Source organism: Cydia pomonella, chromosome 17 (genome assembly GCF_033807575.1).
Source record: "Cydia pomonella isolate Wapato2018A chromosome 17, ilCydPomo1, whole genome shotgun sequence".
NCBI lineage: Eukaryota > Metazoa > Arthropoda > Insecta > Lepidoptera > Tortricidae > Cydia > Cydia pomonella.
In genome coordinates, this window is record NC_084719.1 from 7642199 (window position 1) to 7659345 (window position 17147).

The following is a 17147-nucleotide window of genomic DNA, read 5'->3' on the forward strand; positions in this document are numbered from 1 at the left end:
AAACGCGCATTTTTGAGTTTTTATATGTTTTTCGAGCAAAACTCCGTCTCCCAGATATTATAAGCATAGTATGGGCATGAAAACGTAAGTACCGCTCTATCCAAATTAATATATCCCTTCAGAGAGCGTCCTCGTTCTATGTACCAGCAAAATTGAGCTCTCGGATTATCGTGGGTTCTTTTAATTGATGTAAGATGCAGAGTCTTTTTTCTCCAATATTCTCGGAAATGTGCTACAGTAAGCAAAAATAGTACGGGAAGTTCTTCATTATGGTCAAACTCAAATTAAATAAATCCAACCATTAACAAAATAAAAAATAATTGGACTGAAATAAATAAATTAAATTATTATCGTGTTTTAGCGGAAGGAAAGTTATTACTGTATTGTTTTTTACTTTTTAAAAACATGTAATCAAAACTCATCCACGAATTGCCCTTTCCTGGGCTCTGCAATAATGTACTATTAAACTCTTCGAAGGTCCTATGTTTAAGGGCTTACCTGAGAATGTGCGTGAACAGTCCATCGGTCCATTCGCGAGTGTTGGGGTCCAGAACACCGTACAACGTCTCCTTTGACATCGCCTTAGGGTCTATCACGTGGGCTACACCTTCAACGCCTTCGAATCTAAATAAAAACCAGTATGTAATTAAAGGAATGCTGTATGATTAATGATTACTTATACTATTCTACACTTTTGCAACATATTTTAACCTCAAATTAAAATTTGATAGCTGCAAGACCGACATTATTCGGTAGCAAGGTTCATGGGCGTAGGCAGCAAGCCCCCCCCCCTCCTCCTAAGGCCTCAGGTGATATAGACTTGCCTCCCGCCCCTAGTTCACTGCCTGGCTACGCCCTTGGCGAGATTGTCAAGCGCTACGGTACAGTAAAATGGAGTTACCTTTCCAAAGCCTTGAGCAGCACGCGCCACGCGGTGGACTTGCCGCTGCCGGAGGGCCCAACCATCATCAGACCATGATTCAGTTTGCAGATCTGATATAGTTGCAGTACCTATACATAACAATATTAAGTTAGGATAACCTCTGTGAAATTTGGTTTAAAAAAATATGTTAAAAAGTTATTTGTCGTGAATGTGAAAGTGATGAGTTTTGTGATTGACAAAAATAAAGCTTGTGTTGAGCACATGTTTTACTCAAGCTTGATAATAATAATAAGGGTGCTGAATTTATTGAAAATACGCCAATAACACGAAAATGGTTTGTGAGCGAAAATATTAGATTTTTAATGAAATGAAATAATTTGCTACAATGTTGATGCAAGTATTCACAAATGTAACTGTATAATAGCGTTGTAGAATTTCAGCGTGTGCTTTTTATAGATCCAGGGAGAATTTCTGTGGAGTACGAATTTACAATAAGTGTCAAAACAAATAGCTTCGAGTTTACAAGTAAGGAAGACAACAATAGGCAAAAATAATATTCGAAGAACTAATCTAAACATAAAGAGAAAAAGCTTTCAAATGTTATATTCGGGCTGTTTTACCTACAGGGAATTTATCGTTATTACTATGATATAATACAATGTAATGGTAATAGTAGAAATTAAATGGTTTTTGAGAAGACAGAGTATGGTTATTGATCAATAGGGATGGGATCTACTGAATAAATATGAATAGTATATTCTGAATTCTCCCGCGAATGTAAAAATGCTGACTTGTCCCAGCTCTGGGCACTAGAATTACTTCTTTTTGCATTTGAAAAAAGGTAACAGTTTTGCAGGAGATGCATGTAACTGCGTCGAAATATCGGGAGCCCGATCAAAACAATATAAAAGGTAATCACGGTTTATATCCCGGTCGATTTAAGTGTTTTGAAAAAAGGTAAACAATCTTGACATGTCCTTTTATTGGAAAACGCTTTTTAAAATCAGTAACTATTAAAAACAAAGTAATAAGTAAAGATATTTTTTACCGTGTTGTAATGTTACATTTCTAAATAAAGTAATGTGCCATACTTCCAAAAAATTACCACAAGCATTTTATGTAACAGCTACTCCATATAATAATTAAAAATCATAGGAACCATCATTCGACGCGAGAGGTACTAATAATATTAACCTTTTGACCGCCACGCCTATCGTACGCGGCGCGTAATCTTGAACCTTGTCAGTACGCATGAACAATTGGGCTGTAGCCGCGCGCGTCATATGACGTCTTTGGCGGTCAAAAGGTTAATATTACATTTAATTATAAATATCTTATTTTATAGAAAGTTACATTACAGCATTAATAGTCTTTCATCATTACGCGGGTCCACACAGAACGAGCTACCTCGCGAGGAATATGCCGCGCGAAGCAGTTCGGTCGGTGGAGACATTTCCTTGCGAGGCGACTCGTTCTGTGTGTTCCTATTAAATTTCAATAATTTCGAACAACCCGAATATACCACTCATCATCATCACCTAGCAAAACTGAAAGAAACTGCTCCACTACAAGAAGACCTGTAAACACACATACACAGATCCGTGCACACACTGACCTTCTCGATCCACGTGCTGTGATGCTCGCGCGACGCCTCGCGCCGTCTCTACGTGCCGTTAGCGGTTAGCATGGAAACGCATATGCATACACACTCACGGACTACCGTATGATTGATTAGACTGCGCTTTCTAATGTTGTATTATTTGAGAACGATAGCGACTAGGAATACTTGAATTTAGAAGTAAAATAAAAGTCCTTGTGGAAGTAAGGTCAAGGCATTTTATGAGTGTGCTACTTCGTGACAATATTGAAATCTTTACCGGCTTTCGTAAAAAAGTTAAAGAGATTTGCTGTTAGTAATTCAATTGGGAATATTACGCGAAACTCTGCGTGAGGGGGAAAATCGGCGCCACTACCACAATCCATCACAATCTGAGGGTCTACCGCAAAACGAGAAAATCGTAATTTCGTTATCTAACCTCTATCACTCTTGCATATTCGAGCAATGAAGAGGCAGATAGCTAAATTTCGATTTTCGCGTTTCCCGGTACCTAGGCCCTTTGTAAACAAACCGCCTTGATGATCAATGTCATATTTTATTAACTTGTCAAAAAATAGTTTAAGGCACAGTATGTATAAATTACTCTATGGTTTACGAAAGGTGCTAGTGCTGCACTCTGGCGCTCTGCACTTTATTTTTACAACTTTAATATTTTTCCAAATTCGTTTCTGATTAAATCGATGTTCATATCAAAAATGACAAAGCTTGTTACACAGTGAGATGGATGCTTTGTTGAACGCGGTATCTACAATTTTACTTCAAATCTGTTTCAATGTAATTAAGTTTTTTTAACAGAATAGGCGCTAAGGTATTCTTATCTACTTTTGTTTCATTAGAAAACGCAGTCCATAATTATAAATAAAAATAATTATGGTAAAGCAAATGTAAATTTCATTGTTAAATATTTTAATCGCATTCATTAATAATGTTAATAGCAAATGTTTTATAGTTTAATTTTAATGCCACATGATACCGTCACCGGCGGTTATGATGAACTTCATTAAATAAATAATTGAAATAATCTTAGTGCAGGCAATACAAATAACATTTATGTGTCAAACAGTGCGCATGATTCTAAATTATGATCATAGTTATCACTTAAGGCTTGGTTCCCGGTAAACGCCGCGCGATGAGTACAGCGTCACACTTTAAATCAGCCATACTCAACCCTGGGGTTTTTTAGGTGGCCCACCTAGACTAGGGTTTTTTAGGTGATCCAGAGGGCCTACCGCGAACCACGTTCGACGTCTTGCCTCCCTGTCACTCTTACGTATGAATTTAAAAATGCGACAGAGAAGCAACACGTCGAACGCGCTTCGTGGTATGGTGAAACGCAGCTAAGAAGTCATCCTGAGAGTTATAAATTGACCCTTATATATATGACACTAAAGCTAATCGGTTAAACAGTAGGTCTTAGTTTCGTAAATATAAGGGTCGATTCATAACTGTCAGGATTGACTTTATAGCGGCGTTTCACTATAGGCCCTCTGGTGTAAATCCGTACACCACGGGAAGTTCATAGCAACTCGTGAGATAAAATTACAGATATTTGAACCTTATGTAATTCTATTTTAAGATCAAATTTCTTGCCACCGGAACATCACCTTTAAGCAATTTCATCGTGCAGCCCGGAGCTACAAAGCAAAACAGTCTTTGTGGCCCTCTTAAAAAAGGTTGAGTATGGCTGTTTAAACGAATGTAATAGGGTCAACTAGAAACCAAGAGTCGGGACGCTGATGAGCATCGAATTTCATACTACCAGCGACAAAATAGTTTTACCGCCTTCCATGTGGAATATGCACACAACAACAACATATGGAATATGATTAAAAACTACGCCCCGATGATAAAAATGGCCCTTGTTGATCGTCAGTAAGACAACTTTACTCTTTGTACGTAATTAATTACAATTGCAAAGCTAGCACAGATGGGAATAGGATAGGTGCATTCATATGAATCATTCCCATTTGTCTCCGCTTAACCGTATGTGAATTAAAAGGTTTTTTCGGGAATCAAAATTAACATTATGTTAAAAAATGAGTATAGCTATCCGTACTGACTACACATGTTCGATTTGAGACATAAATGGTATTCGAATTGTTATATTTATGATATGTTAAATGTATTAAATTCACCGCATTTCACCACCGTTTCCAGGGATGCAGTTATGTAAGCTTTTATTAGGCAGAGGGAATATATTTCCCACGAGATTTTGAACTTTATTTCAAAGTGGTAGAGTTCAATTTTGCTTATGCCTTAAACTGTGCCGACGGAAAGTTTCCAAAATTGTAAGAGTCTTCCAAGTCTATGTGGAAAGTTTACAGGGAATTTAACTTAGGGTGGTATTTCATCCGTACAATATCTCGGTCCAATGTGCATCTCATTAACCAAAATGTGAGACGCATATACACATTGGACCAAGATATTGGACAGATGGAATACCACCCTTATATTTATTTCTAGAAGTTTATCAAGGTTTTGGAATCTTTCCGTAACGTGCACCTCTGCTGTTATTGAACTAGAATGTGACGCACCTTTTCCATCCAGGTGGAGCCCTGCTCGTCGCCCTCGCCGCACACCAGGAACTCTTCAGCGCACACCGTGCGGATCTCGTTCTTTAGGCCTAGTATAAAAATATTTATATTAAAAAGTTTTGCCGTCAAAAACAAAACGTTTCGCAATGTCTGGCTGTCTGTCCTCTTGTGGCTTAGCTTTTACATTCCTATGCCCAAACGTGCATCTATGCAGTAGGTATTTATTGAATCCGCGTTCCGGCATTTGAAAGGTTAACCATCAGTGCCACAAAGCTGTTACTTGGCATGAATTATTCCGGATCTGAAGATAATTTTCCACAATTTTTTTTTTAAGAAACTTATAAAGTAAATCCACTTACCAGTCATCTCAGCCCTGGTGTAGCCAACATTGGGGAACACATCGTTGAGCAGCGAGAAGAGTAGCGGTATGTCTTCGGCGACCAGCTTGGGCACCATGGTCTCGCACACGGATTGGATGAGGATGTCTTGTTCGGGAAGCGACTCGGCGATAGACGCCTCGTCGGGGACTTCCGTGCCGCGCTCGATCAGATTCTCCTGCGAATGGATGATTGGATGAATGAATGATTGAAATGATGAATGGATTTTAGATAGTTTTTTTTTTATCTCCAATTCATTCAAATTCAATAAACTCTTTGCAAAATGATAATTAGAATTAACTTACTTTGATCTTCTGAATGCGATCTCGCTTGACGTTACCGGCTGAAACGAGTACTGATTTCAGAGCTCGCAGACCGAAGTCGTAGTGGGATTGGTTCGACAGTTGTTCGTCGCAGAGCCTGGGAAAATATTTATCAATTACACATTTTTCTTGGGTACTCTGTATATTCTTCATATTGATAATCTAAGAGATACAAAGTATACACGCTTTCCCCTTTTGCCAAATGTGACTAGATTACAACTTCCTTGAAGAACGGCACAATCTTGCAAGCCAAGCTGGCTCAGCAGTCCTAAAGCCAACGGAACAACATAACTTCAGCGATCAGCTGTCTATGGGTGTGGCCATTGCCAAACTGCGGAACCTCTCCAAGTTGTCAGGTAGGTAGGACCGAACCTCATACCCAGGTATTTAGCAAAACTATTCTAAAAACGTTATAACTTACTTGAAGAACGGTACAATCTTGCAGGCCAGCTTCTCAGCAGTCCTGAAGCCTTGACTGAACAACATGACTTCAGCGATCAACTGTCTATCCGGCGTGGTCATAGCCAAACTGCGGAACAGTTTCTTCAAGTTGTCAGGAAGGTTGGAGCGGCCCGCGTATCCAGGGTTCATGGTTATGAATATGGCCATGTCTTGGCTGACGCGGACTTGCTTGCCGACCAGCTCCACGGTTATGGATTTGGCTGGAATGATAAGATATATTTAAGGCTGCAGTGGTTAAAGTGATTTTCAGTATTAAGATTCTCTTATCGATAAAAATAAAATTAGGTATAATTAATCAATTTCATTCTGAATAACAGTAGTAATTTGGAAGTTAGTTCGATTGAGTAACGTACCATACTGTTTAGGAACAAGTAGACCTCAATAACTAGTGGTATTGTGAGCTGTAGACCTCGCAAACCCTCTTGGTTCCGCCATTTTTAAATATTTAGTAAAACTGTATCGACAAAAAAATCTATACAATTTACCTGTAGACGAGAACATCCGGACATACGAAAGAATTTCTTTCGCGCGGTAAATAAAGGAACAGCATTTTACAAAAAAATATAAATTTCTTATAGATAACCAATAATCTAGTCTAGAGGGATTTTTGAACATATACCGTAAGAACCGATAAAAACAATTTGTCAGTTATCTTTAAATAAAATAATCTCACAATGCACTGGATCCTAGGATTTCACGACATAGCACTTCAAAAGCTATTTTACGTCATTGGTAACTAATATCAAAATGGATCAAATAGTAAGGTACCAGTATTGTCGCCCTCCTGGTGGCTCTTGAGCGCCTCCTGGATGGTCTGCACCTGCTGCGACACGGCCGACAGCATTCTCTCCTCCAGACGATTGAACTCGTCGAAGCAGCCCCAGGCACCAACCTTTTTTAAATTTATACATTATAATAATGCAGGCAGTACAGTCGATTTTGCAAAAATATTTACACACCAACGCTCCAAAATATTTTTGCACGCCTCTAAGACATTGACTGTAAGTTTGTGTAATAAGGTCGTCTTGTAAATGTTGGCAAACTCGAATGTTCATAGTAATTTGCATGTGTATTACATGAGCGGTTTGCGGATGGCAAGCGACCGGGGCATTTGCCAGATCTGCATGCACCTATAGGTTTTCGAAAATCCAGGAGACATTATTTCATCTTATCTTAAAATTATTGAATTTAGAAATTTACTTCTTAGTAGTGTTACAAAATCATGTTGATTTAAGGTGGTTCGTTTTTCATACTAATGTATTTATCCAATTATGGGCGAATGGAGCATGGTTTTATAATGAAACCACTTCCATTAATATTCAATTTGATATTTGTTTGCGGGAAATTATGTTTTTGTAATAAAAACATTTGAATAATAGCTTAACTGAGAACGATATTTTAGTTAAAATTTGTCAATGTGTGAGTGAACGGTGACAGCGTCGTACACTAAGCGTATGTTCAGTGTGTGCGTTGAAAGGCTACGTTGCGAGCTGGCCGAAAATGCGACGATGCCGCTCTTCACTCCGCACGGCTCAAGCGCGCAACGAGGCGTTTGTGTAAATTGATAAATTTCATTTTTCATTTCACCAAACGTCACTGTCATTTTGATTGACCGGCACGCGGCACCGGCAGTTTGGCAAAGAGCATATAATCACTACGTTCTTGGCAGTTTGGCGGCAGTCTTGTTGTTTCTTGTTTCGCTAGTTTGATTCTAATAGTGAACTTTATCGAGAGAATGCCACAAACATCCCGAAAAGATTATAAAAACCATCAATACTCAGGCCCGAGAAAGAGTCGGAAACGCAGCCATGGGCAAATGAAACGATATCACGGAGAAATCAAAAGGTAAGTTCAATGGAGGCTGACTTTTCTATATCTTTTTCACTATCCCACTATATTATAAATGTTTACATGTTTGTTATTCAATCGTTCAAGAGGGACCGTATCTGGGACTTAGAAAATTACAGTGTGATATTTTTTTCCCAACTTAACACTAAATTTTTATTACGTTATGTAGGAAATGTTCAATTAAGTATGTTTTGTCATGTGAAATATCTCCCTAAGACCAGTAGTTCTGGAGATAGGTGAGGTTGTGATGGTGAGGTTGCTTGTTGTCTCACCTATCTTGCCTCTGTCACTTACATTTTCTCTAGAAAAATGTCAAATGACAAAAGATACTAAATGTAACATTTCCTACATGATAAAGTAATAAAAAGTTGGTATCAGGTTGGGCTAACAATATCACACTGAAATTTTATAAGTCCCAAAAATGGCCCCTCTTTAAGAACGTCAAAATTTTCCTATATGGGTGGATGACACTGGAAATTTACTAATAAATAAAAAACACAATTACTACTTTCAGGTTAGAACTACCTACATAAGATAAAATAATGTAATTTTTATTACAGTATTCATGAGAGACAGTTTTGATAATAGGTATTCTGATTGCAGATCCAGGACCAACTGCGGGTGACACAAATGATGAAATGTCACTTCATTTGTTACATTTCCCCAAGTTATGGCATTACAGTTTTGGAAGTAGAGCGCGATGAAACTTTTATAGAAAAGATGTTGCCAAAACTGGTAAACTTTTATAAAAATTGTATATTGCCCGAGATTGTACTGCGAAGAACAAGGAAAAATCTAAAATGTATAAATGTTTCTTTGTGGTAGTAAATGTAAATAAAAAAAACTGTTATCATATTGAAAAATAAACTATCTTTATCTAAACTGTTCTTTGTCTGTGTCCCATTGTAATTCGCGCGTGATTTAGAATGGGATGGAACCTAGTCATGGTGACTGGAAAAAAATTCAAAATTATGAAACCTTGTCTAAATAAGGTCATCGGCTAGGTTTGGTCCCATTCTGATTGTGCATGGATTATATTTTCTATGCTAAACTAGCAAGATAAACTTTAGGGCAGATATATGGTGCCATTCCATCTTATTTTGTTTTTAGTATTAAATTTGTTGTTATAACGGCAACAGAAATACATCATTGTCTAAATTTCAACTGTAGCTATCACAGTTCATGAGACAGCCTGGTGACAGACGGACAGTCAAGTCTTAGTAATAGGGTCCCGTTTTAACCCTATGGGTATGGAACCCTAAAAAGAAGAATTATGAAATATCGAACTTAGAAACTTAGTCCTAACAAAAGCTAGTGATAGTATTGAATTTAGGGTATTACAAGATGTGTAACTTTTTTATACTGGTAGAAGATTAAAACACCATATTTAGTTTCTATGATTTGTTTTATTTTTGTAGAGCAGTGCACTGCAACAGGGCTAGGCACTTCCATTATTATATTTATGCCCATAAAATACTTAAGCTCTCTGTGGGATCCTTGTAATGCTTCATCAGGTCTTGACAGTAAGAATCCCATTTCATCATAAGGCTTCAAAGCAGAGTTTCTGTTATACCTTGGGAACAGGGCTTGGCATCGGTGACTCTGGGGCAGGCTAACAGGTAATACCCACCAGTTATATATACATAACAATGAAAATATAAGCTCGGACATATATTTTAATTGCTATAAATGTAGTTAGTATTACTTGAAATTATTAAATAAATAGCATGATTTATATAATCAAGTCAGTAATAGAAACACTGGTACTTACTTGGATGCTTTGGGGTGCTTTGGGACTGTTCTTGTTGACACAAATTGATGGATGGCTCACCTGAAATAATATTTGATTTCTAAAAAAGGAATTTAAATTTAACATATTGAAAAATAAAAAATATACTTACTCACGAAATAAAACGTCATCTTCTGTATCCGTATTCTGAATTTGAGCTAATTTCGCATTGATCCAATCTTCGTCATTCCAATGTCGTCGAGCATAAAGCTATCATCGGATTGCTCGCTTTAGACGCTCTCTGAGATTACGAACATATTGAGAGATGTATCCACCTGACTGCTCGAGAGTTTCGTTGATCTGCAAGTGTAATAACTACATGAAGTATATTGCTCACACAGTGAAAAATACCATCCATATGCGATCAGGAGTACAATATTTCCCATAACTTTCGAAGTCCCAAAAATCACTAAAATACTGCCATAATCACAAGAACATCATTATGTGTATTTAATATAACTAAAATGTTGTCAATAGCATCACTATTAAATAAAACTTACCGTCCTGTACGACGTGGTGAATTTTTTAAAAATATTTCGCACGTATACAACATATTTTGTTGAAACTTGATTCCGGCATTTCATGGGCTTTCTGACTTTGACATCTGTCAATCATGACAAGTTTGCGTTCCGTTTCACGAATTTTATTTTGGTCGTAAAACGTTTTGAGTGTGTGTGTGTGTGTGTGAATACTTCGCTGTCACTGCTGCGTTTTAAATTATACAAATAAACTTGTTTTATACACTACTCGTCTCAAACTGAGTTGAACACGTAAGAAACAGCATACTATTACCGTGAAACTTATTACTTTTTAAGAATATTTACATTATCATACATAAATTAATTAAATACGTCAAATTTTAACAACAACGCCATCTATTAGCGTAATAGTGCCTAGCTGACCGTGACGAACCACCTTAACCAAGACTATAACAACAATTAATAATTATTTAGTTTCCAAATAATTGTCTACGCTTGTAAGACCCACGTTGGGCGCCATTGAAATTATTAAAGATATAGATCGTGTCATTCACGAAGACGCATGTCTTGACTCGTAATGTCATGTTATTAAAGGTAAGATTTGACGAATCTGCGCGTCATCGTGGATGACACGAATTATACCAGTCCAACTGGTGAGGGGTATTCCAGAAATTGTCAGGTACCTGACGCTATTATTTAACACATCTAGCTAAAACCCTAAAAAGCCCGTTTTTGGCATGATTACGTTTGATGGTTAAATTCAACGGTATAATGATACAGATTTCTGCCGTGCGCGTCACAGCCCCAACAAAGCACACCTTTTGGTAGAATGCCCCCTGAAGTTATACTTTACCTGGCACAGACCGACGAAGATACGGCCCATGGCCTGGAAGTCGAAGGTCTCGTCGCAGTTGAAGACCAGCACGAACCGACCGAGCTGGTTGCCGAGAGCCTTCACGGATTCGGTCTTGCCAGTACCGGCCGGCCCTGGGAAAATAACACGAAATTAAGAAACCTAAAATACTGAATGTAAATAAAAACCCCTCATACACATTCTTAGTCGATCGTGCATACACTTTATGTGGCTCTTGGCCCTAACGCAAGTGGATTGTAGGGTAAGTAGTAACACAGGCGCCCCCTGTTCATTGGCGTGAAGTGTAAGTGTAAGTTTATGTTAGTTAGAGTTTATTATAGTAGTTTAAGAGTCTACAAGTGTTATCTTAAATATCTCACCGAACGGCGAGCCTCCGAGCCGGGCCTCCAGAGCCTGCGTCATGGTCAGATAGCAGCGGTCAGTCAGCGGGGTCTGCACGAGCCGGTCTTGCACGCCGAGGTACTCGAACCCGTACAGGAATTTGGCGTTCGCCATGTGGATCGTCAGTTGTTGAAGGACCTGAGTAAATACAGAGGTTTTTAGTCTGCGCTTATGGAAATTCAAGCTTTTATGGTGTAAGAACACTTGAGATGGAATAATGAAACGTATAAAATACAGGAAACCTTATTGCAATGTGTGTAAGGTCTACATTATAGGTGTTACATTTTGGGGCACTTACGTCATTGTTCCGGGGGTCGAAGTAAAAGCGCATCTCGCAGAGCCACTCGAAGGAGCGCGCGCTGTTCACGTCGGAGGCGATCAGCCGACGCGTCACTGTTCGCTTGTGGACGAACTCGTTGATCTAAACCGAAAAGGCAACGTAAATGTAACGTACTATGACTGTACACCTAACTATAGATTCGAGCTTAGAATACAAGATCGACGTTACTGACAAATAGTGCGACAGTCGTGATTTGGAACGTGAAATTAATGGGTTTCTAAGTTTAATGACGAAATGTACACCTTAATAGTACATCAATAAAGTTGAATTTTCGATATGTATAGTTACTACATAGAAGAGCTGACTGCGAGACTTTTAAAGCGCATTGATAATAAAACAGAGTCTCACGCCTGTCACAAGAAACATATGGGGCTGGGACCTTTATTCAGTGGGAATAGGGAGTATTACTGCAATGATCTGCCGCCAGAGTGCAGCACTAGCACTCGTCGTAAATCATAGAGTAACTTATACAGACTGTGCCTTAAACTGTTTTTTGACAAGTTTTCACAGATAATAAAATATGAGATTGATGCATCAAGGCGGTTTGTTTACAAAGGGCCTACCAGGAAACACGAGAATCGAAATTTAGTTATCTGCCTCTCTATCGCTCGAATATGCAAGAATGATAGAGGTCGGATAACTAAATTTCGATTTTCTTGTTTCGTGGTAAACCCTCAGATTGTGATGGATTGTGGTAGTGGCGCCCCCTATTCAGAGTTTCGCGTAATATTCCCTATTCTCAGATGGACTCTGTAGATCAAGGAAGCGCAACCCCATATGACGTGTAGCAGTGTTCACATTAGGTCGTTTTGTATAAAGTCACCAGGTGTTCCAGCTTCCTCCTCCTGAGCGGCGGCTGCTCCTGCAGCACGGAGTCGGCGAGGATGTTGAGCATGTTCTCCACGTGGCTGAGGACCTTCCTGAGCCCGTCGCCGCCGCCCGCCGCCAGGGCCGCGTCCACGTCCTCGGACCAGAGGATTTGGGCGGCCAGCACTACGATTTGGGCCTGAAAGATGCCATGGTTTGTACTATTTTGTAATGTTTTTTTTTTTTACTTACAGTTTCATCATAAACGTTGTTACTTCGATATCTATCAATAAATACGCGTGCTGAGTATATAATATGAAGAAGGTTCCATTTTAGAAATGAAAAATTTCATTCCCCGTAAAAAATCGTGACAAATTCCACATTCTCCGTAACGAAAACTGCATTTTTCCTACGGTAAACAGATACACACTCTAGAATGGGCAGGTATTCGCGGTCAAATCCTTCAATATAAAAACATACCTGATATTTGTCGCACCAATCAATAAACTTCTGGGGGTCCACGTTTCCATCTTTAAACTGCTTGACGTCCCCGACTGCGTCCTTGAGCCTGCACGCCAAGGTCACCCGCATCTCTCGCTCCACCATGGACAGCCACGAGTTGATCTTGGGGTTCTCTATGGTGGAGACGGGTGATAGGAAGTACACCTAGAAAACGAATGTTGTGTCAAATACGGAATATTCTATGTAAAATTAAATTTGTCATCAGTACATGTAGGCATGAATGTATACTGTGCTACAAGCAAACTGAATTTTCGAACTTTCTCTCATCTCTTGAAATAATCAAACGAAAATAACTTAGTTGAATTTAAGACTGTGGTAGTACCCTTGTGTACCGTAAAGCCATCGCACATAACTTTTTGCGGCGTCGTTACTTTTTGCCATATATCGCTTCCAACCGATGCAAACTTGCTTATGCAGCATTTCACAAAACTATCGACTGTGTGGCCCGTACAAACACGTCTTTTGGACACAGTTGGTAAAAGACTTTATCTTAAGTTATGATCCAAAAAAAAATACAATAAACACAATAAGCATACTTTTGTACAGGACAACTTATGGAATGCTCCTACAGATGTAATGCATAATTGTTTTCCATCGTATTTTCTCGGAAACGTTCGTATTTGCCATGCTACTTCAGTCAACGTCATTACTTTTTGTGCCGAGACTGACTGAAATAGCAAGACACGTTCGTACGTTTCCGTGAAAATACGATGGAAAATAATTATGCACTACCTCTGTACTATGGCACTCGTAAAGGAAGTTTCAACTGACCTCTTCGCCCTCTCGGGACGCGATGCCGTTAATAACCGTGTTATCCTCGTTAAGAATAATGGCGGCGACGCCTGCGAACATCTTCTTGAAGTGCTTCTGCAGGCGGGCGATGTTCTTGCTGTTGCCGATGATTTCCAGCAGGTCCTCGTCTCCCACGAAATAGAATCTGGTAAAGAATGTTGTTTGTAAACAGCTTAGAACATTTGTAATATTATATTTGGCCGTCTTGTGATGTTATATAATAAAAATGGTTTTCTTAAATCACGCAGGAGCTGTTGGAGGGAACAACTGAATAAAAGCTACACGTTTTTTTGGAATAAGAATAAGTGCATACTTACTTAAATAAATCGCTAATAAATATTTGACAACCTAACACAGATAAGGTCATCCATAAGATCAGGTATTAATTTTTTTCAGTTCTCAGAAATTGGTACATACCAAAACTACGCCAACGCCAACACCGGTTTGAGTTATATACGCTACGACCAATGGGGCCCTTTTGTATGAATGTACAATGTGACGGATGACATGACAGGGATCGAAGCAAGACCTTTATATCACATCAAAAATAAAGCTCGTTTAGGTTTCAGAACCAACAACCCATTTTGTGTAGAGGCTAACCTGGGGAAGCTGCTCCTCTCCCTCTCGAGGTACTCTCCGAGCGCCTTCTGGATCTTGCCCAGCAAGTCGGCGAGCCGCTCCAGCGAGCGCTGCACGCCCGGGATGTTCAGCACGTCCATCACCATCGGCGACTTGCTCACTTTCTTCATCAGCCCGAGGAATTCGGAACTGCAACAATATAAACATTTAATACAACCTTCTCAAATAAAGGTGCGTCCATTTCTGGCGTGAATGTACTCGGTAACTGCTCGCGTGCGCAACCGTCGCATTCGTAGCGCATTCGCCAGAGAGAGAATGAAAAAAGAGGACCATTATCAATGTGTGTAAATGTCAAGGTGCACCCAGAATGTACTGGATTCTGGGTGCACCTTGACATATACACATATTGATAATGGTCCTCTTTCTTCGTCGTCGTACCTCGAAGTTACCCTTTGTGGTAAATTCGCAATTTAAACGTATTTGATGTTCTGAAAGCGGCTAGTTTAAATGGGTAACTGCGCGCATCTTAATGTCAGCCGAACATTTGAAGATGCCTTCGAGGCACACCTAGCAAAGCTGCATGTAGATCCTCACGTCGAACAGCTCGCTGATGCGGTTAAGCCTATCTTTCTATAACAACCTGATAATACAGGTACGCAAATAAATTAGCATTTAAACGCACCTGATGCTCTGGAAGCGGCTAGTCTCAACGGGCAGCAGAGTCTTGATGTCGGCCGAGCCGCTGAAGATGCCCTCGAGGTACACCCAGCGGCGCTGCACGTCGATCCACACGTCGAACAGCGCATTGATGCGGTTGAGCTTCTCCTCCCAAGTGAGGGCTTCTTCTTCGAATACCTTAACACGCCAAAATAAGTCAGTAAGTACGTGAACCATTTTTTTTTGCCTCATCGTAACCGTTTTAAAATAGTGTTCAGCAAATACTAGAAAACCATGTTTAAACAGTATAATATCCATTTATTGTGTCACACAAAATTGAACCATAAGGTACCTTATAATAAGGCGACAGTTTCATAGCAGCCACGCTGTTGATGTGCTCCTTGACTTTGTTGAACAAGTCGTCCCAGCCGCGGATGATCTTGCACTTGTTCTGGTAGTTGATCAGGTCCAGCTCGTAGCTCTGCCATGACTCGCGAACCTGAATCAAATTCATTAAGTTAATAATTATTGTATATTTGTAAACTACTACTTTATTTGTATTTTTCGCATCACCTTATTGATAAATCTTCTGGTATTTCCTAGAGTCCTGACGACACAGTGAGGACTACTGCTAACCAATTGTAATATTTATAAGTGAAACTGACTCGTGTTTAATCCTTGATTTCATCTACGCCTGATAAGGAATTTTTTCTTTTTGTATCGAATGTCATTGATTGTCTAAGCGCTTTTCCAGTTGCAAATACAGTGATGTTTTTTTTTTTTTTCAATTTCAGCAATGATTTTTTTTTTAAATCTATGGAATGGTAATACCTATCAGTCGTTCAGGCGAGACTAACATACAGGTATTCACCCCGCGTTGAATGGCTCTGGCCATTCAACGCGGGGTGAATACCTGTTAAAATAAATATAAAAAAATAAATTAATTAATTAATATAAAAAAATAAATATGCAGCACAATCTTTTTTTTGCTCTCCGGCGTTAACTTTCAGCCCGTTGCGCTAAACGAAATTGCCGCTTTCCGGATCCGTCGAGCAGTAAATAAGAAAGCCACCGATCACATGTTTGTCGATCTTAGTTTCGTTTTGGCCGACAATTACATGTGATCTGAGACATTTTTTACTTTACCGCCCTCGGTATGTAAAGTAATATACTATATAATTTGCTTAAGTATCGGAAGTTTAACGTAAGTGATAAGTCTCTAGAGATCTAAATCTAGGTCTCATTGGAAGTAGGTTTCATCAAGTAATTTGATAACCCGATTGGCGTCAGAGACAATCAAAATCTCAAAATGCGCATTCAAAATAAGAAAGCGATCAAGTTAAAGCTTTCTCACTCTAAGGTTGAGCGACTGACATCGACTGGGTACTGGAGGAGTGACCGCTTTAAACAGTTAATCGCAAAACATAATTAGAAAATGAAGTAGTAATATAGCGGACGGCACCTGCTTGAGGAACTCCTCGAGCGCCATCTCGCCCTGCGCGACGGACACGACGTCCTTGACGGTGTGCTCGTTGTGCAGCAGGTCCGCGTCCCACACCTGCCCCAGCGTCAGCTCCGACAGCGCCCACTCCACGCGCAGCGCGCGGCACAGCTGCCGCCAGTGCCGCTCCTTCAGCGCGTCCGACTTCAACTCCACGATCAACATGTTCACCTTCGGAGATATCACGAATTAGATACATCAACAATAAAGACAAGTTACTGTAGCTCAGTGACCGAAAGACTTTAGAAGAGAAAAAAACTCCCAATTTATACGCAAAATGTATATGCTCGCTCGGGATGTTGACATGATAAGTAATAGTAATACGGCGAAAATCGAGAGAAAAAAGTGTATGTTTCCAAGTCCAGTAAAAAGTTCCCACTT

At 39.5% G+C, this 17147-nt stretch overlaps 1 protein-coding gene and 1 long non-coding RNA gene across 4 annotated transcripts in view; both read right to left on the minus strand.

Moving 5' to 3' along the window:
- The window catches only part of LOC133526935 (dynein heavy chain, cytoplasmic), an 83724-nt gene that overhangs the window by 39119 nt on the left and 27458 nt on the right, over positions 1-17147 (minus strand). Inside the window, exons 30-47 of one of the 2 annotated variants that reach the window (XM_061863794.1) lie at positions 16728-16937; positions 15618-15764; positions 15291-15463; positions 14630-14797; positions 14009-14174; positions 13196-13381; positions 12732-12914; positions 11867-11989; positions 11547-11706; positions 11167-11300; positions 6966-7089; positions 6157-6397; positions 5718-5832; positions 5395-5590; positions 5036-5124; positions 2499-2546; positions 902-1011; positions 499-624 (exon numbers count right to left, since the gene is read on the minus strand). In XM_061863794.1, the coding sequence (XP_061719778.1) occupies positions 499-624; positions 902-1011; positions 2499-2546; positions 5036-5124; positions 5395-5590; positions 5718-5832; positions 6157-6397; positions 6966-7089; positions 11167-11300; positions 11547-11706; positions 11867-11989; positions 12732-12914; positions 13196-13381; positions 14009-14174; positions 14630-14797; positions 15291-15463; positions 15618-15764; positions 16728-16937 (2699 nt within the window). The remainder of the gene's footprint in view (positions 1-498; positions 625-901; positions 1012-2498; positions 2547-5035; positions 5125-5394; positions 5591-5717; positions 5833-6156; positions 6398-6965; positions 7090-11166; positions 11301-11546; positions 11707-11866; positions 11990-12731; positions 12915-13195; positions 13382-14008; positions 14175-14629; positions 14798-15290; positions 15464-15617; positions 15765-16727; positions 16938-17147) is intronic. The other variant, XM_061863795.1, reaches the window with a different exon arrangement.
- LOC133527107 (uncharacterized) lies at positions 9432-10464 on the minus strand. Of its 2 annotated transcripts, XR_009800825.1 has the most exons (3): positions 10335-10464; positions 9947-10134; positions 9432-9876 (listed from the first exon to the last, which is right to left on the minus strand). It is a non-coding gene; the product is annotated as an uncharacterized LOC133527107 (long non-coding RNA). The 2 variants fall into 2 exon arrangements; XR_009800824.1 differs by lacking the exon at positions 10335-10464 and having other exon boundaries at positions 9947-10280.